This window comes from Barbatula barbatula, assembly GCF_947034865.1.
Source record: "Barbatula barbatula genome assembly, chromosome: 23".
Classification (NCBI taxonomy): domain Eukaryota; kingdom Metazoa; phylum Chordata; class Actinopteri; order Cypriniformes; family Nemacheilidae; genus Barbatula; species Barbatula barbatula.
This window is the reverse complement of record NC_136786.1, coordinates 18,004,397-18,027,669: the sequence shown is the minus strand read 5'-3', so window position 1 is coordinate 18,027,669 and position 23,273 is coordinate 18,004,397. Positions and strand designations below refer to the sequence as shown.

The 23,273-nt window shown below is 38.9% G+C and overlaps 1 protein-coding gene across 1 annotated transcript in view; it reads left to right on the top strand.

Annotated features, from left to right (window-relative positions):
* Positions 1–1,478: 1,478 nt before the first annotated feature.
* The window catches only part of mmp16a (matrix metallopeptidase 16a (membrane-inserted)), a 44,629-nt gene continuing 22,834 nt past the window's right edge, over positions 1,479–23,273 (top strand). Inside the window, exons 1-4 of the mRNA XM_079487583.1 lie at positions 1,479–1,938; positions 13,480–13,628; positions 14,752–14,874; positions 17,415–17,719. Of these exons, the coding sequence (XP_079343709.1) occupies positions 1,828–1,938; positions 13,480–13,628; positions 14,752–14,874; positions 17,415–17,719 (688 nt within the window). The 5' untranslated portion in view covers positions 1,479–1,827. The remainder of the gene's footprint in view (positions 1,939–13,479; positions 13,629–14,751; positions 14,875–17,414; positions 17,720–23,273) is intronic.

Below are 23,273 nucleotides of genomic sequence, written 5' to 3'. Positions count from 1 at the left end.
TGATACAGATGAAAACTCTACAAACTCAGAAAAGATGCAGAAATATAAACGACAGCTGGAGAGGGTCAGACCTAGAGGAAGTGATGCATGATGGGTCGCCTGTGGCAGTGGCCAAATGCTTAACCCACAAATGGTGAGGAGTTGGTGAAGTCTGTTCATAGCGTTTTTGGCTGGTCTTTGAAGGAAACAGAAGGAGCGTTTTGAACCTTGCAGCCAAAGATGAGGGTTCTGGACTGCGATGCGATTTTCACCTTCTATTCAGATTTCAGAGGAAAGGTCGTATGTGTCAGGAACAGAGAAACCACAGTTTTCCATCTTTCATTAAAAAGTACAGAGAGGGGGAGGGAAAAAGAAACAGAACGAGCACAAGGAACACAAAAGAGAAGAAAATAGAAAAAAATAGGCAGATGGTTGCTGGAATGAGTCTGAGCGCTCTAGTTTAAGAAGACATCATTATTACGTGTCGACGGTAAATGCCAGGATTGAAACCACAGCACCTGTTCTGTTCTTCTTCTCCAACGCAATGTCTCTTAGTTTACCTCAAAAGACCCGATGAGTGGTTTTGATGAGCACCTGTCATGTGCATCAATGTTATAGTATAATGGTTAGAGATTTACAGAAAGTGTGGGCAAAAGTAATTGTGATGCTTGACTTGGCCAGCATCATGCGTTCTGTGGAAGAGCTTTCACTGGTCAGTCTTTCAAGCTCATTTCTGTTTTTCTGAATGTCTGTTTTTCCATCACATTTGCCTCTAAGTAGGAAATCATTGATCTGCGTTGTTTTGGTCATCATGTGTGTATTCACACCGAGGTCAAGAAATGAGCTTGTTCTGCGCGAACGTCTTTCATTGTAAAACCATGTAGGCATACACAGGTAAAACTTTTCACACTTGTCAATTGTGCATCAGATGTTTTATGGTTAAATTATGCAAAGTCGTGTAAATGTAAGCATCAACCAAAGTTTGCTTCAGAGTTGTGCTTCAGGTTTGGTCTGCGGTGTGAGCGCAGGAGTGATGGTTAATATGACTGCCCTCTAGCGGGCATGCGCATTTCATTACGTGTTGAAATAAAGAAAGACAACATCATGTAAACAATACAAATAAACAAATGCAAAAACAGAAATGATAACAAAACACATTTTAAATGAAAATAAACGGAAAACGTTAACTGGTATTAGAAGTCTTTAAAAAATCGTTGTGTTGATCATTAACATTATGATCATTAATACTAATATTAATTCTATTATTCGGCTCATATTGGTATTATTACCATCATCACAATAGTGCTGTTATCATCATCATCACGTGATTATTTGACCATCATCGTACTTCAAATCGTTTTTTAGAAATAACACTATTATTATCACAGTCATTACTATTATTATTATTATTATAAGCATCGTAGCTGTTGTCATGTGGTGGTGGGTTTCTGATGAAGGATCGCGTGACGTCGACCTCTGTGTTCTCCGCTGAGCGCAGCGCGCATGCGCAGAAGGGAGAGGTATGGTTGAAAACTCGCAGTCCATCGCGCCGAGCACAAGAGGAGCAGCACAACTAAATGTGACTTATCCGAGCATCATCTCATCCTCGCCTCCGGGAGACAAAGACGAGACGAGCTCTGAAACAGAAAAGCACGCGAGCAGAGCCTCCCGGAGTTACGCGACATCATTATATCTCAACAACATCCACCTCGACGTGTCGACTGTTCGCCTTCCTCTAATGTTTCCAACCCACTGAGACCAGAGGGATTTATTCCTTCTTTTTTCGTCTTTGCTTTTTTCGTTGACGGTTAACGAGAGCGGCCCAAAACACAATAAATACGGGTCATTATGGTTTTGTTAACGTTGCATAATAGGAAAGGGTTGAATTGCTTGTGCGCGCAGGTCCTGCTGTGGATTTTATGCGCTGTGGACGGTGAAGAACAACAGTTCAGTGTGGAGGTAAGAGATCCGGAGAGATGCTCGGAGATGTCCTTCACATTCACATCTCCGATAATAAACCCTGCGCTGGATTGCATGACAATGCGATGAAACAATTCAACCTTTGCACATCTAACGAAACAATGTAGCGAACCCAAAGTTTATCAAATGATCAACAATGCAGCATGCGGCCGGATGACGTATAATGAATGTAGTTTTCATGCGTTTTTGGCATGCATGCGTGCAAGTCACTTATTGTCTCGTCTGTAATGCAACATTGTTTAAAGCCGCTATTTTGGATCGACATGTTATTGTGTTGAAGCATAATGAAGTTTGTTTGTCTTAATATTATATATATATATATAGAAACGTTCACAGATATAAACAGACGTTAGTTTGATAAAGCATCTTTTTAGTGTCGTCGCTGTTGTACTACATTAGATTTCTTTCTAATGTTTATGTTCACTTTCAATCATTTCAATGTGTTGAATTTCTTGTGTGGTTGACTTGTGCAGTACATGTGTAAAGAAAATGAGCTTGAGATTTCTTGGCCAATACGCTTTCATAATTCTAGTCCAAAGGCTTGTGTGCTCTCTATTCTCTGCTGCTTCGGACACACACACACACACACACACACACGCTGTGATGTTGGGTTTGTTGTATTGGCACCATCTGATTCATGAGAGGGAGGAATAAATCAACTCGACGTGACTTGATATCCGGCCAGTAACCCAAGAAGTCGGCCTGTCATTACTGCCTAAATATTGTAGCGGCAGAGTACACTTTCACAGTTCAACTTTGCAACAGTTAGACTTTTATTAAACACACACTTCAGGCAAAACACATTTTCAGAGGGGCTCCGTCTTTGAAATGGGTCACATGTACGTTTGACTTCAACAGGTCTGAAGTGGGTGGTGCTTGAAACGCCTTGAAACGCCTTGAGAGTCTCTTGGAGAATCGTTATTACAGATGTTTTTAGATTAGAGCTTTCCTTAGGACGGCAAGAATTGCAGTAGTGGACAATATAGTCACCGCGTTTTTAAGCAAAACGTCTGTTTCGAGGAAACTTTTCGATGAGATGTGACATGTGAGGCAGAAAACAGATCATCGCACGCGTGCCTGGCGAAGTTTACTTTCTGTCTGTGTTTGTTGATGGGTCTGGCTAATAACTATTTATATTTTATTTAATGTATATTCATATTTTTTAATATTTCATTGTATAATTATTGTTCTACATAAACAGTTTGTTGAATTTTATTGTACATTAATTTTATGAAATAAAAAATATATGTTGAATGGGTCGTGTAACTGTCACAAGTTAAGCCGAGTAACGGTTCTTCTAGTAACCCAAAATAATACTGGCTACTGGCTAGACATACTGTTAACTTGCTAGCTAATTTAATTTTCTTAATCTTCTGTATCATAAATAATCTGCAAGGATTCTTTGCGGATGTGTACCGGAAGTTAATATTGGGCCACAAGAGCGTGCATGCGCAGTAACGTTTGTTTATTTGTTGCTTTGAAACCGTCTATGTAGTAAATCAACACCTTTTTACTGTATTTACAAAAATACAAACTAGACTTCTCTTTCAATGCAAGCATGATGATGAATACAGAGTTTAACAAACCTGCGTATGTATATTTCATTAGTCCGTCTGTCAGATCTATTAAATGGACAGTGATGTAAAAACAGACGTTTATTGGTAGTTTGTCGTGTGTGCTCGGCTGGTGTGGCAGAGGTTTATATTGGTAACATCCTGCACACGTAAACTGGCTTTCGGAGACAGGATGAGTTTGTCTTTTAGTTCGGGGCGTGTCTAACCCAAATCTGTCCTGTTTTTGATGGCGGCCCAGTGCCCTGCTGACATTTTGACCCTCTCGGGGGAGCTGAGGTCCAACTGGTCACCGTTCCAGAGCATCTTACTTCTTGTCATCTCACAGCTTGTATTTCGTTCCACGTCATTGGCACTGTTTTGCCACAATACAAGCTAGTTTTATTGTTCAGTTCTTCTAGTTCAGATGTTTAGTGTTTGCATTCCTAGTACAGTAGACAAGGTCTTTCACTCTCTCTCGTTCCTTGTGCATTTTGAAGAGAGACATTATTAATAGCGTGTGACAGATGTACAAAAGAAGAATTTAACCAGTGTGCGGCGAAGGCAGATATGTGTGTTATAAAAGAAACCATTGACAAACTATTTGGTCTTTCAGAGCGCAAAATTATTAAGAGCTGACAATAGACGTGTAATCTTTTCTTGGCAGTTCCGCTCTCTCGCTGCATGTATTTCTCTGCGGAGGTTTTTTCAGCTAAAGAAAGGCCTTCCGGATCCAGCAAGAGGAGATATCTCCTGGGGACACAACTGATTTATTTCCTAATTAAAAAGCGAGATTTATTAAAGGCGGTGATTGTATTAATATAAATTGTGCGGATTACGGGGGTGTTATTTTATTCATTGTTTAGATTTAAGTGATTATGTCTGGTGTGAACGAGAGGAAGTTATAAAATAGCGCTGGTGCGTCAGAGCTGTCACTGTGAAGAGTTTTGTCACAGCTCTCAGACAAAGGCGCTTTCTTTTAAGCATGACGTGTGATTATATTTGTCACTTTGTATAACGTGATGTGTGTGTGTATAGAGTCAAACAGAGTTCAGCCTGTGTATTTCTATTTTAATGTGTCTTTCATACTGTTAATGTAAGGTTTAAACAAGAAATGGGATGAAGAGGGATGATATGTCCCAGTGGTCTCAGTGTTTCACGTCCAAAACGTGCTGGCAATGTACTGTTTGTAGTAGAGCCCTGCGCGGGACTGATTTCATAATCCCGCACTCTGTGAATTCTGACCAATGCCGCCCGCTCCCGCAACATGTGAGTTTCACTCCTGCCCGCCATTTGTGGGTTCGGACTTGCCTTGCTTTTGTTTTATGTCGTAAAACCCCGCTTTAATCTTTTTATCTACTTCATTATCCACTATCATGAATGCAAATGGTATTAAAATATATGGATAAAATCTTCCAAATTCTGACAAATGTAAATAAAGTAGTTACACATTTCCATTAGAGTGTTGGTAGCACTGTGTGACTTAAAAACCAACAATATTTGTAATCTTTTTAATTATATTCTGTATATTTCTGTATTAATGTATTTGCTCGAAAATTCATTGAAGATTTGTGCCATCATTTCATCCAAAGAGCTGCAATTAAACTAATATGCAAACGAACCGAAAGTACTTAGCAAAGTAAACATGTAAATATTTTGCCCAGCTCCAATTGTATGCCGGTGTTTTCTGGCTTAATGGGTCAGATTAGGCCTATATTTAAAAGTGTGTTGCGTAACAGATGTAAAAACACATTATTAATCGCCATGCTTTGGGTTTTATAACACTTGTACCACATGCAATTCAGACACACACTGTTCATTTACAAGCTCTCAGAGCAACTCGCAGCTTCAAAGATAATACACAATGTTCAACTCATCCCACAAGCCACTTATTTAACTGCATGTTTTTTCACTGCAGCCTGTAAGGTTGTGTGTCCTGCTAAGCCGTGTGCCTGTCGACGGCCCGACCAGACAGGTTTGGTTCGGTCAGATCCGTACAGAAGCCAGAATATTTATTAGATGATTCTTCCTGTTTTATTTCTGATGAATGCGAGATGTGTTTGCAGTTGTTTGTCACGTGTTCATGTAAGCTTAATGGAACAGTGCACTGAAAAAAACTTTAAAGGTGCAATGTGTGATATTAAGGAGGAACGATTAACAGAAATGGAATATAATATACATAACTATGTGTTCAGAGGTGTATAAAGACTTTACATAATGAAGCGTTATGTTTTTATTACCTTAGAATGAGCTATTTCTATCACGGCAGGTCCCCTTACATAGAAGTTGCCATGTTGTTTCTACAGTGGCCCTAAACGGACAAACTGCTCTACAGAGAGTGTTTCGTAAATACGTTATCTCCTTTAGCAAAGAAGTGAAAACATGACGACATCTTTATCCTGTGTCAGCCACCGTAGTGCCTCAAACGAGAGGGGTGGAGTGAGCCGATGCTTGCAATTCGCAACCCCAAATATGCCGCTAAATTTCACAAACTGGACCTCGCTAGCTCAGTGGTAAAAGCACGGCACTAGCAAAGTTGGGATTGCACATACTTAGAAACAAATAGAAACTTTGGATAAAAGCATCTGCCAAATGCATACATGTAAATGTTTAAAGCAGCAAAATATAGGTTTTGCCTCTATACAATTTGCAGGTTACTTTTTCCACAAAAAAGCGACTTATAAATCATTATTATAAGCGTAGCATGGTGAAAAGGAGATTAACTTTTATTTTTTATTTTGAACCAAACAAAAGTTGCTGTTTAATCGTTTATGCATCCTACTGAAGACAGAAAGACAGCGCAGTCCCTCCATAACATAACATGTACAGTATGTGTGTTGTATGTATGGTGATGTGCACGTATTCTGTTCCCGCATTGTGTCATCGTGTGCATTTCCAGGCGAGATCAGAGTGCTCCGTGCTCGATGTAGCATGTTGAGTTCACACATGGTCTCTCTGATGTCAGTTTGGCTCTGGACGGCAAGCAGATTTTTCGCTGGGGAGGGGACGACAAGCCCGTCTGTTTATCTGTCAGTGTCCCGCTGGAGAACAGCACTAGTGCGACCCAAATGCAGTCGCAAGACTCTCATCCTGACGCGTGTCTCTGCCTTTATGCAACATCTATTCCGGGATATTTTCTTTTGTGTTTGTTTCTGTCTCGCTCTCTCTCTTTTCCTGTTTCACTCACTCACTCTCTGTTTTATTTGGCTTAATGTAAGTTCGTTGAAAGAGACTGTTGCTTTTAAATCTTTAATGGCGCTGGCGATTGTTAGTGGTGAACAGACGCACATTTGGCTTTCAGATGCTCGAGGTTTCCTTCTTATACTGTAGGTATCTGGAAAAAATGTCCAGTCCTGTGACGTCTTGATGACAAGCACACTTCAACATCGCGCAGACTTTAGATATAAGTAAAGTAAAGCAGTTTGAAGGATAAACATAAAAAAAATGAAAAATCTGTCATCATCATCTGTTCACCCTCTTGTCATTTCAATCCCGTGTGACTTTCTTCTGCAGGACACAAAAGAAAATATTTTTGGGAGAACTGTCCCTTTATGATTTTAAATACATTTCCCTGCAAAATTCTCATTACTGTAATGTGTTATTAAAATTCTTTTTTCGTTTCTGGTTTTATTCTTAACATGTAGAAACCGACAAACAGCTCTCTCTAGAGGAAACGAGGGACCCAACTGCAAATGAATGAAAATGGTTTTGTTTGGAATCGGGTTGAGAGGTTAAAAGCGCGAGAGATACGTCTGAGAACTCTGACATTTGACCAGACCTGTCGGCAGCATTTGACGGAGGGTTTATAAAGGAGGTCTCCATGGAGACCCCATGTGTCTGGTATGTGTCCGGATGAATTATTTAGTGCGTGTGAAAATGGATACCAGGGAGAGATAGCCCTTGCTCACACACACTTAAACTCACTTAAGCGTGTGGCGCAAGAGATCCCAAGCTTGGTGTCACAGCTACTGTAAAAGAGAGCCGTTAAGCACCACTGTGTGAAAAGATCTGTTTTAAGTGTAACCACACCATGTGCTCACATATTGACTTAAGGTCTGAAAGCTGAAAGTTGCCTGTGGATACGCTGTACCATCTTCATTTGGACATCTTTGCTGTTTTATAGCTCAGGAGAATTGATAGTTTTCAGTTGCGCTTCATTTAAAGGTGCAGTGTGTTATTGTTAGAAATGCAATATAATATACATAACTATGTCTTCAGAGGTGTATGCTGTAAGCACTAGTGTTGCTGGATATTCTCCATAGTCAGACCGTTTATCACCAGGCTGTGGATCGCCGATACACGATAGTATCGAGGGGTGGGGCAATTTAAGCATTTATCCATGAAAAGCTGAATTTGTGGACAAAAACAGAAGCTTACGTGGCTAGAAAATGCTCATGTGTGACTGGAATTGAAATTCTATCGGTGTAAGTTCAGTGCAGCTGGCAACATTGTTACTTCCCTCCGCAACCTGCGCTGGTTTTAAACCCTCATGCGAATGTGCAATTTCTGCAAGGAAAAGCACATGCCGCACGCGTCACAAGCTCTCTCGTGTGCAGAAAACTCAAAAAACGTACAAACTCTCTGGCACGATGAAAAGCCAGACGAAAAGCTCACATTATGTGCGAAATGCGAGTTTGTGATATTCATTTGCATCATATTTTGGCCAACAGCCAACTATCGTCTAAGGAATCAGCTATCGCCGATATGACCGAGTATCGTGGGTACACAATAGTATCATCAATCAGAAAAACCCTAATAAATACCTTTCATAATGAAGCGTTATGTTTTTATTACCTTAGAATGAGCTATTTCTATCTACATACACTGCGGTCCTCTAACATGGAAGTCGCCATGTTGTTTCTACAGTAGCCCTTAACAGACAAACTGCTCTATTGAACGCAATTTATAAATACGTTATCTCCTTCAGCAAAGAAGCCATCTTTGTCCAGTGTCAGCCACATTGCTTCGAAAGGATGGGGGGGATGGAGTGAGCCGTGGTTGGCAATTCGCAACCTCACTGCTACATGCTATAATATATAGACAATATTCCGCCCATTCACTCATTCACTGCTTGGGTAGCGATGCCACAAGACAGCTGCCATCCGACACAACCCAAACGTACAGGCACTTCGTCTAATTAAAACAGATATGGTGACTCAAATGACATGCTTGGATCATGCTTAGATTGCACATAGCCACGGTATTTACACTTCAGAGTAATCAGCGTGTGAATGACTAAAGCTGTTTGTGAATATTAAGCTGTGTTTGAAACACTAAATTTTATACTGTAAAGTAAAATAATTAGTTCTGGACAACCCAAGGAACAAGTTTTAACTACCCAACTGGCGCTTGGTTTCCTGTTGTTTTTGACAGCGGCAATTTTCTACATGTTGCCATGGTCACATCCTCCCTCTGAGGGCGTTTCACAGCTAATGAAGCGTTCGGGCGGCCTTTAGGGTTAGCTTTGATGTTTCCATGAGGCTAATTAGGCCTCGTTCAGCTTTTTAGCCGGCGATCCATAAAGCGCATCAGCTATGAAGTTCACCAGTGGAGTTCGGTGTTTAGAATACTGTACGTATGGCGTCAGATCGGGCCTGTGTCGTATCACGGTTTACCTTTTTGGAGTTACGAATGGCTATGTTAAGAATTAAATGCTTACTTAATATGGAGCAGTTGCTTCTTAAAAGGGTTGTTCAGCCTTAAATGAAAAATATTTTAGAATTTACTCTCCCTCATGTGATTCCAACTTTGTACCACTTTCCTTCCTCCTTGGAACGAAAAATAAGATATTTTGTGAAATGTCTCCATTTTGTGTCCATACAGTGGGTCAGTGTTGTTTGGTCACCAACGTTCTTTAACATATCTTCTTTTGGCTTTTCCAGAAGAAAGAAAGTCATACAAGTTTTAAAACAACATTCAGACAAAATTATGTATATGTTTGAGTGATCAATCTCTTTATGGTTTCAAGGTCTTTGCTATTATCTTAAACCTCTGGTCCAAGATGTTCTTTTGGCACACGTTCTATACCCCAGTTGTGGTTCATAAAGGTTTAAGTCTGTTTCAGACTTCCTCAAGCATCTTTAATCCAAAACCACCTCAGACTCTCTTCCCCTCTAGAGATCCCCTGTGAGAACTTCAGCCCCCATAAAACCTTTCCTGCTTCTTAAAGACAACTTCACAACGAAATTGAACAGATATGTATAAATGAATAAGTCATATGCCTTTTGTCATCAATGAATAATTCATAATGCAAAAAATACAGGATTGTATATCTTTGCTGTATTGAATGAGGCAACAGTGTTGTGGGATGGAGTGATTTATATATAGGTGGAAGGAAACATTGACCTGCTGTGTGTAGCAGCTCTCTGACAGGAGCAGATAAGCGAGAGCATGTTTCAGAGGAGATCTGAATGAATGAATAAGGAATAGTTCACCCAAAAATGAAAATGCAGCCATTATGCCCTTGCCCCTCGTGTCCTGGGAAGCAAAACAGCAGTTGTTATTTAAAGGTTCAGTGTGTGAAATTTAGCTGCATCTAGTGGTGAGGTTGCGACCAACGGCTCACTCCAATCCTCCCTCTTCTCGGCTCTCACAGGACAAAGATGTCATCGCGTTTTCACTTCTTTGCTAGAGGAGATAACTTATTTACTAAACGCGCTCTGTAAGAACAGTTTGTCCCTTTAGGGCTACTGTAGAAACTGGCGAACTCCATGTAAGGGGACCCGCGGTGTGTGTAGATAGAAATTCTGATTGGCCAGGCGCGACATTTGCAGGATTGTTATTGCCAGATAACAACTTCTCAAAACGAATAACACACAGTAACCTGGATGCAGCAAATCATTTGGAAGTTTTTTTTGACAAATGAAATAGAAACATGTCTTTTATGACATTATATTTACAAACGATTAAACCAAATTGCCTGTTCCAGACATTTGAACGTAATTCCTTACCTTTAATCCGAAAGTAAACGGCTTTTCTTAACAGAACGTTGACGTTCGGTTAAAATGAACTAACAAAATATTTCTAATTCACGTTTATGTCCAGTTTTTTCTCAAGTTGCCGTGTAATATGCGAGATAATGTCCTTGTGGGATTCAAACCATCAGCCTTTCAGCTACCGGCCTTGAGCTTTAGCCACTACAGCATACCGCCCACCGCTAAAGTTGATTGTGTTTGTTTTTGTTGATGTGCTTTGCCAAGATTTGAGATCTTTCTTAACATTTGAGGTTTTGAAACAAAGCTTTGAAGTAGTTTATCATCCTTTTGTTTCTAGAAAACTGTCCCTAAGCGCTCTAAGCAAATAGAGGAATATAAAACCCAGGGTGTAGGCGCTGGGCAGCAATAGCTATGTGGAATTGTGTCAACTGGAGAGTTGTGAAATGAAATATTACCACCTCTGCACAGTGCCACCCACAAAACGTGTACGCTTTTGTATTGCTCTTGTCTAGATACCTCTCGCTCATCAGATCTGGTGATTACAGAACACTTCATCAAACTTGCCTGTAACCGCCTGAACAACCATAGATCCCCTTGGATCCCGTTCCAACGTCTGATTAGGTTGTGATCTTTAAATATTGAGTAGAATACGGTGCACTATCAATGGTTCCTGTGCAGGGGAGAACAGCTGAATATGATTTAGGATATCCAGGGGTTAAAGTTAAGTGATGGGAATTTGTAAGGAAAAATATTCTATAATTTCTTTCTTGTGGATGTTGTGTGAGCTATATGTTTTACCCAAGACCGTGCTGACACGAAGCTCTACTAAATGAATGAACTACAGAATGTTTGCATGTGTTGGATTGAAATCATGCTGGGCTGTAGTTCATTGCTACACAACAAAGCATATATCCGATTATAATATCGCGCAAAACACATGAGAGTGTATATTATGTCATTGAAGTGTGTATAATGTATATCTAACCTGTATTTCTGTTATTCACCTGACATGAACCTGAGCATCTTTTGTATTCGTGCCTGCTTAAAACTCAGTATTTCCTGGCAAATAACACGAAACATCTGTGTTTGTTGTGCAGAAAGACCTACACTTCAATCCAGACCCATCACTGTTTGATAGCAGTGCGTGTACACCCTACACATAATTATCTAAGTAGAACATGTTCTTAGATCGATATCTTTGTTGGTCCTGGAAGAATTTTCTCATCTTACAAATCAGATTCTAAAGTAAGAGGGATAGTGTTACATGGTCTGATGTGATATAGTGGTATCTTGTCTGCTCTTGTAAATTAGACATAGCCTTGGCTAACATTGGGATGTTGTTGCTTGCTGTTTTGGTGGTGTTGCAATGGCGCTACGATTTCAATTTTAGTGTGAACCACTGGAAACCAGCGTCAGATTGTATTTAAAGGAAAAGTTTAGCCAGAAATGAATATACACCCATCATTTACATAATAAAGCCATCCCAGATGTTTATTAATTACTTTCTTTAGTTACATTTTACATTTACATTTAGTCATTTAGCAGACGCTTTATCCAAAGCGACTTACAAAGAGATCAGCAATAAGCGATATGTCATACAGGAGCATAAAGTTAAACACAAATGAATAATTTTAATTGGTAATGTTTTGTTGTGTTTTGTTAGTTGTCATATGCTTGTTTTGTCACGAGACAAAGTTATTGACTTGCTGCATGTTTTCAGTTGGTGCTTAGATCTACTGGTGTGATACAATTATTGGTAATACTTTACAATGAGATTGTATTTGTTAACATTAGTAATTGCAATTAACAAAACCGTCAGCATTGAATAATTATTGTTATTGATAGTAAATGTCGTAAAAAAAATGTATTAGCCCATTGTGCAAAAAAGGCCCGGTTGTATCTTTTGCTGGAGGATCTATTGACAAAAAATAATCAATATAATATACATAACTATGTCTTCAGAGGTGTATGAAGATCTTTCGTCATGAAGCGCTATGCTTTTATTACCGTAGGATGTTGTTTCTACAGTAGCCCTAAATGGACAAACTGCTTTTGCAGAGCGCATTTCGTAAATACGTTATCTCCAAATACGCAAAGAAGCGAAAACATGACGACATCTCAGTTTTGTGTTAGCCACCGTAATGCTTTGAAAGGGAGGGGGTAGCAGTAGATGCTGCTAAAATCTTCACATTGCTCCTTTAACTAATGTTAACAACTTTCGATTTTAAAAAGATATAAGAAAATGCATTAACATAAACTAAGAATAATAAAAGCTGTCTAGAGGTATTGTGTAATGTTGATTGTAGTTCTTGTTAGCTAATGCATTAACTAATAGCAAATACAACTTTATTGTAATGTGTTACCCAAGATATTAATTTATATTTAACTGATGAAAGGAATTCAAATGCAACGGGTAAATATTGAAAGAATTTTCATAATTTCGATTTCTCTATTCTTCTAAAAGGTGTTCCCGATAAAAACAACTTAATAACACAAGTTCAGTTTTTCAATGCACAATATATTTTCTCATTTAGCCTTAAAATATTCAGTTATCTTTTGAAAGTGTTTTTGTGAGATAAACCCTCGAAGGGTTTTCAAGGTCAAGATGAGGATTTTTAAGACCTCTGAAGTATACAGACAATCTCATAGCTGGAGGAGAAATCCCAGCTCCACCTTAACTAGAGAAAGAGAGAGAGAGCAGGTGATGATTCACACACAGTGTCATGATGGATGTTGTGGAGTTGGCTGTTGGCTGGAGGCAGCAGATGGGTCAGAGCATGATCCGTAAAAACACTTCCTGTTGCTTCTCTTGAGAAAAAAAACACTTCAAAACAAACTCAACCTTCTTTTTAATCGGCTGATGGGAGAAACAGTCGCAGCATAAGTGTTTCAACCAGAATTCGTCGACATGAGTTATTTAAGCTTTGCTAAGAGTCAATCATGTTTTCTATATAACATGTAGAGTGCTTGTATTGTTTTTTTCTGATTAATTTCATGTGGTTCAGTGGCATCAGTTTTCTGTCTCTCTTTCTCAGGGATGGCTGCAGAGGTATGGCTACCTCACCCCCACAGACCCCAGAATGTCCGTCCTGCGGTCGGATCAGACCATGCAGTCTGCTATCGCTGCTATGCAGCGTCTCTACGGCCTTAATGTCACTAGTGCACTAGATAGGAACACTATTGAGTGAGTATCACCTTTAATTATATACTCCTGCTTAAACACACAGTCCCTCACTCACACAGTTACCGGCTCAGAAATATGAAGACGGTTAGACGGTTAGTTTTGAATAGTTATGATCTGTGTGCACACTGAATGAAATGTAAAGCACGTCAGCACATCCGGCCGCCATAATCATTGACATCACAACACAACATAACTTGTTTGCTCTGTTTGTTTCCTTTTTGCTTCTGCATAGTGAAAACACCATAAGGTGAGGCTGATTCTCCTCCTGTGGTTTGATCTTTGCCTTCAAATCTCTCTCTATCTCTCTCTCTTGCTGTCTATCTCTCTTTCCCTGCTGTTTTCTTTCTGTGTCTCTGTATGAGCTGTATTTACAGATTAAGATATCAAGTCAGGATACCCAGGGTACACTTACAAAATGTACTTCGCCGTTATTATGTTTTTCTTTGAAGTACCATGGACATATCATAGTGTTTCCTTCTGATATTGTCACTATTGCACTCCCACGGTATTTTAGTTTTGATGTTTGGTGTCTTGCACACAAACACATAAAGTATATACTCAACAAATGCTCTCATACAAATTAAAATATAGTTTTTATTAATATTTTTGATGTGGGTCCTATTAAAATATTTATGTCCATGTGTTGAATTTTTGAAATATTTTTAACACAGTTGCAAACAACAAGTTGTTTTGAGCATGAATCTAACCAGATGTTTTGAAATTTACAATGAAAACAAGACAAATCTATTTGCAAACTTTATTAATAATTACTCTTTGACAACAATTTATGCGTCATGAGGGAATTTCAAACCAAGTAAATATTGTTTTAAGGATGTTTAATGGTTGTGAAGGGTATTTTTATCTGTAGTTAATATCAAAGAGAATCTTGTTGAATGAGTTGATTATTAGCGTACCACATTTTCTCATAAAATTTCAAATGAAGATTTATAATTCTTTGCTAATAATGATATAATAAGTACAAATACTTCTTGATGTTGATAATGTAAATAAACATTTAAGGCGCTATTCCAGAATCCTCTAGGAATTAATAAAGGAACATTTCTACAAGTGTGGTGAATGTGATCAAGGGCAGTGTTGATGAGTTTGTTGCTTTCTCCTCCAGCTGGATGAAGAAGCCGAGGTGTGGGGTGCCTGACCAGTTCGGTGGTGCCTCAAAGTTTAGCGTCCGAAAAAGACGTTACGCCCTCACAGGGCAAAAGTGGCAACATAAACATATCACATACAGGTAAGCCACGTCAACTTTCAGTGTGTGTGTGTGTGTGTGTTATGAAACATATTTGAGATTTATTCCATAATTAAGAGCAATTGACATGAAAAGAACAATATCATAACATATTGAGAACTCACATGAATTGTAATCTTTATGTTTTGTGTTGCTTTTAGGCATATGTCTGAACCCCTTTAGTGGGTTTATGCTTAGATGAAACGAAAATGATGTTCTTTAAGCAAACATCATTTCGCTTCTCAAGTCATTTGGACTTGTTTATGGGCCTTGTCGTGTTAAACTGTATTTTAATTCTTTATATTATTTATATAATATTCGTTGCAGAAGCAGCTCTTTTTACTTTTTTATAATCTGAAAATTTTTTCGCCACAAAGGACCTTTGTAAAACAGAAAGGTTATCCGGATGTTAAAGGTTCTTTATGGAACCAAAATGTTTTTCTATGGCATCGAAGAACCTTTTGAATCACCTTTTTTTAAGAGTGTAGCGTTATTGTTCCTTAAGTAATTTTTGAATATAATGACATTATATATGCTTTGAAATAATCTGCCTGACAGTCACAGAAGTGGTGTTTTGAGCAAATATTGAAAGATTGATTTTCAAACCCAGCCGTCGGGTTAAATATACCCGGCAAATGTTCATATTTGACCAAACAATGGGTCAAAACAACCCAGGATTTCGGACAGAAACCGTTATTAACCCAACCGTTGGGTTTGTGCCTTTTTGGCCCAATATTGCGTTCTTCCACCCAAAAACACTAGTCCCACTTTAAACTATGATTCAGACATCCCGATAGATCGAATAAGTAATGTTTTGACTGAATAACACAATAGAAATACAAGATTCACACTTCTGCTTCCCTCAAACTCTTTGCTCGTAACTCTTTAAACGGTGAACTTTTTCATTAGATTTTCTCTCCTGACGGACAAGATTGAATTATTTATTAATTATAACGGACAGCATGTCACACGTTGTCAACAGAGACTGACTGTTCATTATTAAACTTTTTAACAGCAACATGACAAATAAATAAATAAAGACATGACATATTCATTTTATTTAACGTGATGGAGTGATGAGAGACAGCGGTTGCCAGGGACAACCGACAATATACATTTTAGCGGTCATTACGCAATATATCTGAAATATTTGACAGTGAAATGTAATGACTTGGTAATTATTTTAGATTATTATTGATTTAGCAGTGGTAGAGAGAGAGAATGAATGAATGATTATATAATGTAATGCAGTCTGGTAGTTTTAGGCAGGAGTGAGTGAGTGTGTGTGTGTGTAGTCAGGCACAGCAGATGGGTGGGCAGATGTTCCACACAGCACTGCCTGCTCTCTTGTCTTGATCCGGACTGTTACACCTTTCACCTTCCCCTAACCCTGGAATATACCATGTGAACACTGTGCAATTAATCGAAAACTTAATCGTCAATTTTGGCCTTCATCGAATACAAAAACGAAATAATCGAGGTAAACGATTATCATGCCGCATTTGCAAGGATCCTCTCTTTTCTTGTAGTATAAATCCACAGCGCACACCTTTCCTGTACAGTGTTCAGCAGTGCTATTTCTTTACGTTTTTTCTATATCAACCACCAACAGTGTATATGTGTGTTATTCTGGGTTGAGAGTATGTAATTGACTTGGTCTTAAAGACGTCTGTGTCCTAATAACCACAGACACACACACTCGTTCACATAACCTACATGGATTCAATAATGCCAGCTGAGAGCGTATAAAACAAGTGATGTGTTGTGTATTCAGAGTCTAGAGGGCAGATGCCGAGCTTGAACTTTTGTGTTTAAATGGGTTTAGAGGGCATAGATAATGCTTCAGTTTTGTCGAAGCCAGCCTGGTAATTTCTCAAATGCTTTGGAAAATGAAAATTTCAAACACAATTTCTATAAAAACAACCAAGAGCTGGATCAGGACTAGTGGTCGACCGATATGGCTTTTATCTTGGGATATTAAAAAAGTATTTTGCCGATAAGAGGCTGATATAACACAAATGCAATTGAATGAGTAAATGAGATACAGAAAATTGTGTTTCACAGAAGAAAGAGTCATATACAGATTTTACACGAGGATGAATAAATGACAAAACTTAAATTTTTTGGGTAAAATGTCCCTTTAGAGACACTATTGCTTCATTACTGGCACCAGAGGCAAAAGTAAAAATGCCATTTTGATTAAAAAGTGCCACGTGCTTTCCCTTTGAAATGTGTTTTAAACATTTATTAAAGCTTTTAAGGTTTAAAGACTGGCCACATCAGGCGACTTCTGTGGTGCAGTAAAATGTTGAGAATCCTAATAGGAAAATAAATCCCATCCACTAAATCCCAATCCTGTTTCATCATCTGTATAACCTCAAGCAGAGGAAGAAGATGCTGTTTCTTTCTGTCCTTGACATTTTATAGGGTGGGATACTAATGTTCCAAACCTAGGTGGTTTCAACCAACATATATAAAAAAATATGTTTTGACACCTGTCTAAAAGTTCTCCTATTCTAACGGCTGTCGTTTACTCTTTCCAGCATAAAAAACACTACGCCTAAAGTGGGCGCTGAAGAGACCCACAACGCCATTCGCCGGGCGTTCGATGTGTGGCAGAGCGTCACGCCGCTCCGGTTCGAAGCCGTGCCCTACAGCGACCTGGAACGCAACAAGAAAGACGTGGATATTACTATCATTTTCGCCTCAGGTTTCCATGGCGACAGCTCTCCCTTCGATGGAGAAGGGGGTTTTCTTGCACATGCGTACTTCCCAGGGCCGGGGATCGGAGGAGACACGCATTTCGATTCGGATGAACCGTGGACGTTGGGCAATCCTAACCATGACGGTATGTAAACCAGTTTATATCAGTCACCACTCATGTTGGTGAATTCATCTTCAAGATTCTACCAGTGACTTGTTGTGTATTTTCTTCGAGCACCTTAACGCAAGTGTACTATATCGTAATGTGAGTCTCTTTGATGAAATGTAAAATGTAAACTAAAGTCGTTTTGTTTGTGGTTTGAAGTCTGAATTGCTTGCGACGTTCCGTTGGATAAAAGGATGGCTAGATTACTCAATTGAATGTAGATGTGGGTGTTCGTAGGCCAGCTCAAGCAACAGGTCACTAGACTTTAGCTCGGACATCAGATTGTCTCCGTTGCTGTAAATTCTCAGTCGGTGGCGTGTCCGAAAGTATGTTTGCTCAGAATATATGGTGTGGGCGGAGCAAACTGCTATTAATCCTGTTACAGTCATCAATTCAGCTGTCAATATTAAAAAAACACAACCCGCTGCTCTCCACCTCATCTCACTGCCCTCCTCCTACACTCCTCCACCAGATCTCACTCCATTTATTGCTTCTCACACTTTTAACAGGTTGTTTGCAATCACATGTTTTTTATGACGTGCATGGCGCGGCTGGAGGGCAGTGAGTGATTTTCCTCAATAGGAATTGACTATTAAAAACTCAAAGTACCCATGTTTAACGGCCTGAACAACGAAACAGATAAAGCCCTCACTTCTGTCAAACCTTACCTGTAAAAAACACAAGCTTCTGATAAAAGAACGAGAAAAATCTTGCGCTAAGCGTTTCTTCCCCATAGAAATCCATTATAAGGAAACAGCTTAATGTACCATAACAAAATACCACGGAAAACCTAAATAAATACATTTCTTTATCACTGATATCAAACATAAACATGATAACAGAAAGTTCTCAGTTTATCTCTGCCTCGAGCCACGTTATGTGGTTTCTTTATAATGAACTGCCATGAAGAACAAGCTTAACGTGAGACTATTCTTATCCCTGGAATAAGCGCTTGTTTTTTTAACAGTCGCTCATGTTTATTACAATTAAGGTTTGATAGAAATCCGTTTCATTATAATGGACTTCTATGATGGTGAAATGCTTAAAGTCCCAGCGAAATAAAAAATGACATTTATTATTTACCCATGAAATATTGAAGAGTTTATAATAAATACATTATCAACATGGGTCCTGTTCTTTTTAAAATTCATGTACCCTCATAATCTTAAAAAAGTTAAATCCTAAAATTCACTTCCGCCATCTGAAATGATGCCTCGGGCGGAACATCCGTTAGCTCCTCCCCTTCAACGGTCAGTCTGCTGCCAGTTCTCAAGATCAATGCAACAGCTGTTTTTACACATCCAATCAATTCTCAGTAAAAAACGCAAGCCGCTGCCGCTAATTTTCTCCTTTGAAATTCCTTTTTACTCTGAAATGTGTCAGAATACGGAAGTAAAAACGATCGCAACGCCCGTTTCACAGGGACTTTAACACGAGATTTATCACTTTATCTGGTTAATCGTGACTCGCTCTTTACAGCTAGTGTTCATAACAAGGTTTTTGAGCAGGTTCAGGTTTACAACTCTTTTTTTATCTGTTTCTCAGTCAATAGTCGCATTTCACCCTTCATGAACATCAACTTTTGCCACAATATAAAAACGGCTTTCATGGTTGAGCGATTTGAACAGTCAAAATTACGCAAAACACAGGTACTTTGAGTTTATTGTAGTGGAAAATCATGTGCTGCCCTCCATCGGCACTTCGCGCAGTGCTGCAAACAACCTATTTGGCTGTTATACAGCTTAACTGGTAGGTATTTTCTCTCTCTCTCTCTAAAAAATGATTTAAGTTTATTTGCAAAAACAGATAAGATTTGTTTTATTATGTTCTTATTATGTAATGATGTTTTTATTGTGCTTTATTTTATCAGTTAGCTTTATTTTTTGAGTTATTATTACTTAATCAAAACAACCCAACTGCAGTTTGATTGATATTACTTTAAATGCACGATACAAAACATGATTTTTTAAAAGTTTAAAAGTTTAAAAACTCTTGATATGTATATAACTGTGCATGTGAAATTAAATCTTGAATCACAATGAAAAAACAACATGGCAACCCGCATAAAATATAGTAAGCTTTAGATGTAGGGTGAATGTGAACATTTTTCGACAGTCATCTCAAGGCTTAACGTGTCAGAATTTACCTAAAAACACCCTATATTCGAATTGTACATACATGTTTTTATACAGAAGATACTTTTAAATATTATATATTAGCTTAGAAACAATCCTGTCTCTACACTTCAAATCAATCCCCAGAAGCCTGTTGGCGACGGTCCGTTGCTGGGCGCTGTTGTTCTGTTGACGTGCAGCAGGGATTCCAGCTCTCGAGGCCATTGCATTCTCCCTCACGTGAGCCGACACGTCCACCGTCTGGCTGTGGACATCCTTTTGAACTTCCTGCCCTCTGTCTCTGTGACATGAAAGCGAGTTGGGCTGTAAGTAGGTCAGGAGAGTTGTGTGTTAAAGAGGAAGTGACAGGGATTCTGGGAGCGTAATAAATGGAGCAGAGCTCTGGGTTAGCAGGACAAACGACACATAGAAGTGCATTTATTTGTCCCGCTCGTCTCTGTTTAAAAATTCTCACCTTGTTTTCACGTTCTGCTCGGATCCCCTTCAGAAGAACATTGCCATAGAAGTGTGTGTGTGAAGGAGAGTGGTTAGACCTCACAGCAGGAACAATCTCCTGTTTTCAGTCGAGGCAAAGAGAAAAACAGATTGTCTGTGATGATAAAGGTGAAATACACAGGATAGAGCCATACAACTGTATAACTGCAGCTACAGTGTTGTACGGTGTTGAGGGAGCATTCAACAATTTAAACGAATAAAGTTACGAATTCCTGTGATATCAGACTGAACAAGTTTATAAACAGCCAAGCAAATCCTACGTTTTGGTCAATAAGCAACCACAACACGTTATAGCAACGCTGTAGCAACGTCCTGGCAACCACCCACAATACCTTAGCTATCCTAGTTTGGTACGGCCACGCACCAGTTACTTTTGCGTCAAAGAAATATAGAAATCTTGTTTTATCTACCATGCCCACCATCAAATTTATATCTGCCTTCTTAAGCAAATAAGAAAAACTCATCATGTTTGTCTGCAGTACGACTGTAACAGCCAGGCACCCTACCTAAAGATTAAACTCCTAAAACAAGATACGCAGCCGTTGTTTATTTTTACCAGAATGTCCCCAGGGGAGAAAGATGGATTCCGACAGATCCCGAAGTTTTTCGCGCTCTCAAAGTTGATGCGATAACATCAGCTACAGCGGAAAATATCAAACGTTCATGTGGCAGCATTCATGCAAGAAATAAAAATTCCAGGGCGATATTTTCTCTCCCTCACCCAAATCAGGGTGAGACGGGGTTCGCGGGGTTAGAAAAACAATCAGGAGTGTGAGGAACGGCCGGAATGTCTCATGAATCAGAATTCGCTTGAATTATTTATCGATCTCAACTACCTATCCGATGAAAAAGTTAAGTCACGCTTGTCGGGCCGTTGGATTTTTGTTCATGTCAGAGTGACGTGAGGAGGAGGAAGAAGGTGTGAGAGAAATATCTCACATCTGAGACACTTTGGAGAGCACAAGGTGTCTTTGAAGCCAATGAGTGGCAAGATGAGGTCAATAAAATGAAGGTTTTTTAACTGCAGGAAGCGGGACTGTTATAGATTGTATCTCTAGATAGGCCAGCTGGATGTCAACATACAAAAGTGAGGTGTGTGTTGTTGATAAGTGCCTTTGTTCTGATAATACACAAAACTACATTAATGTATAAACTATAACGTGATATGAATTACCTTCATTATTGATATTGTGACAATACAACAGTTATGATAATTTTGTGACTTATTCCGTGCCAGTATCTGGTTAGCTGTTAGTGAGTCATTGGCCAAAAATGACACGCAAAATGAACTCAATTAAAGATCGATTTTGACTGATAATATCATTTATTTATTTCAATGCCAACTGATATCGTGATAATATCGTGCATTTTTGCTCACAATTACCGTCTTTATCTACAACACTTTAAAGCTCTGCAGTAAATACATGAACCCACATGTATTTGTATTATTTTATGGTACGTGATTCACTGGTCCATTACTTTTATAATCTTTCAACAAAATATATGAACTTTTTTACATGTTTGAAATGTCTTTTGCTGACCTGACCTAATTCAGTGAGGGGAAACAAAACCCACCAATAACTGTAGACTAACATCTGTTATCCAATCAAAATATTGGACCTCGTATCGAACTATTTTTGCAGCATTTGAGAGTTGGTCGTACAAGTTGTATACTTGTACTGTGTAGATTAGATATAATTTGTTATATTTTTACTAGTGGGTGCAGGACACTGTAGTTAATTTATGTAAGTGAGAATAACAGAATAACATAAACTGTGTCATATAACGCCCAAAACAATCTTTATTCAGTGGATTACGAGTGAAATTGATTAAAATTTGGGACCAAATTCTCAGAATTTTTTAAATTGCTAATGTGCCTTTTACTCCACAGACCGAACAAAATGAAGCATTGCTTAGTAATCGCTTGCCCTAAATTGGTATCATCTAATTCAATGAGTTCAACCTCATTAATTTGAGACAGTCTAACAGAAGATTGACCAAAACCAGTGAAATATCAACTGATCTTAGAGGAAAGGTAATGAAATTCTACAAGTAGGGCATTTCAAACTGAATTACTGTATAGCCAATAAACTGTGATGATGTAAGAAATGTGAAAGGTGTCTGAATACATATGACTGTATAACTTGAAATAAATCTTGACCATGCAATGTGTTCTGGGATAATACTTTTATGGCGTTGCACATGTTGATGTTAAAATCGACCTGTTTGCAGCTTTGATGTCGGCGTCGAAATATTTAGTCACTGCATTAATTCAGATGGTCAGAATTCCCATATTGACGTCAATGCAGTCAACAATGCGTCACGTGACCGTGCCCTGCTGACAAAAAAAGCCCTGCGCAAAACACATTCGAAATATTAATGAATTCAATGGTTATAATGGGAATTGTATTGTTTCAATGGCAACTGTAATGGTGGCTATGTAACGGATCCTATTGGTGGGATGTTATCTGCCAGGCGAATCCAATTCAAAATAAATAAAGTAAATTTGCGATGGTTTTAAAGGTTAAAGGCTCATGGTGGTATTTTAATGCAAACTATTGGAATTTCTGTGATGGTTTCTATAGTTTTTTCAGTGTGTCAGGATGATTATAATCCCTGCATCCTTATTTTAATACAGTATGCGCAACATAGTTTCCAAATTTTAGAAAAATCGATACGTGTTATGTAGTTTGTAGTGGTTTTAATGCCCTGGAGACCTCTTGTTGTGTGCTATATGATCCATATCCTCTATGTGTAAGGAGAGCGATTCATGCTGGTACACACCAGGTCTGCTCTCAAAATAGTCTCTCACCCACCGACTGAAGCATTAGCATTCCATGTGGGTAGCAGAAGCGCCTTCCGCCAGCACAGCCTGCATCCCTCTCTCTCTCTCTCTCTTTCTC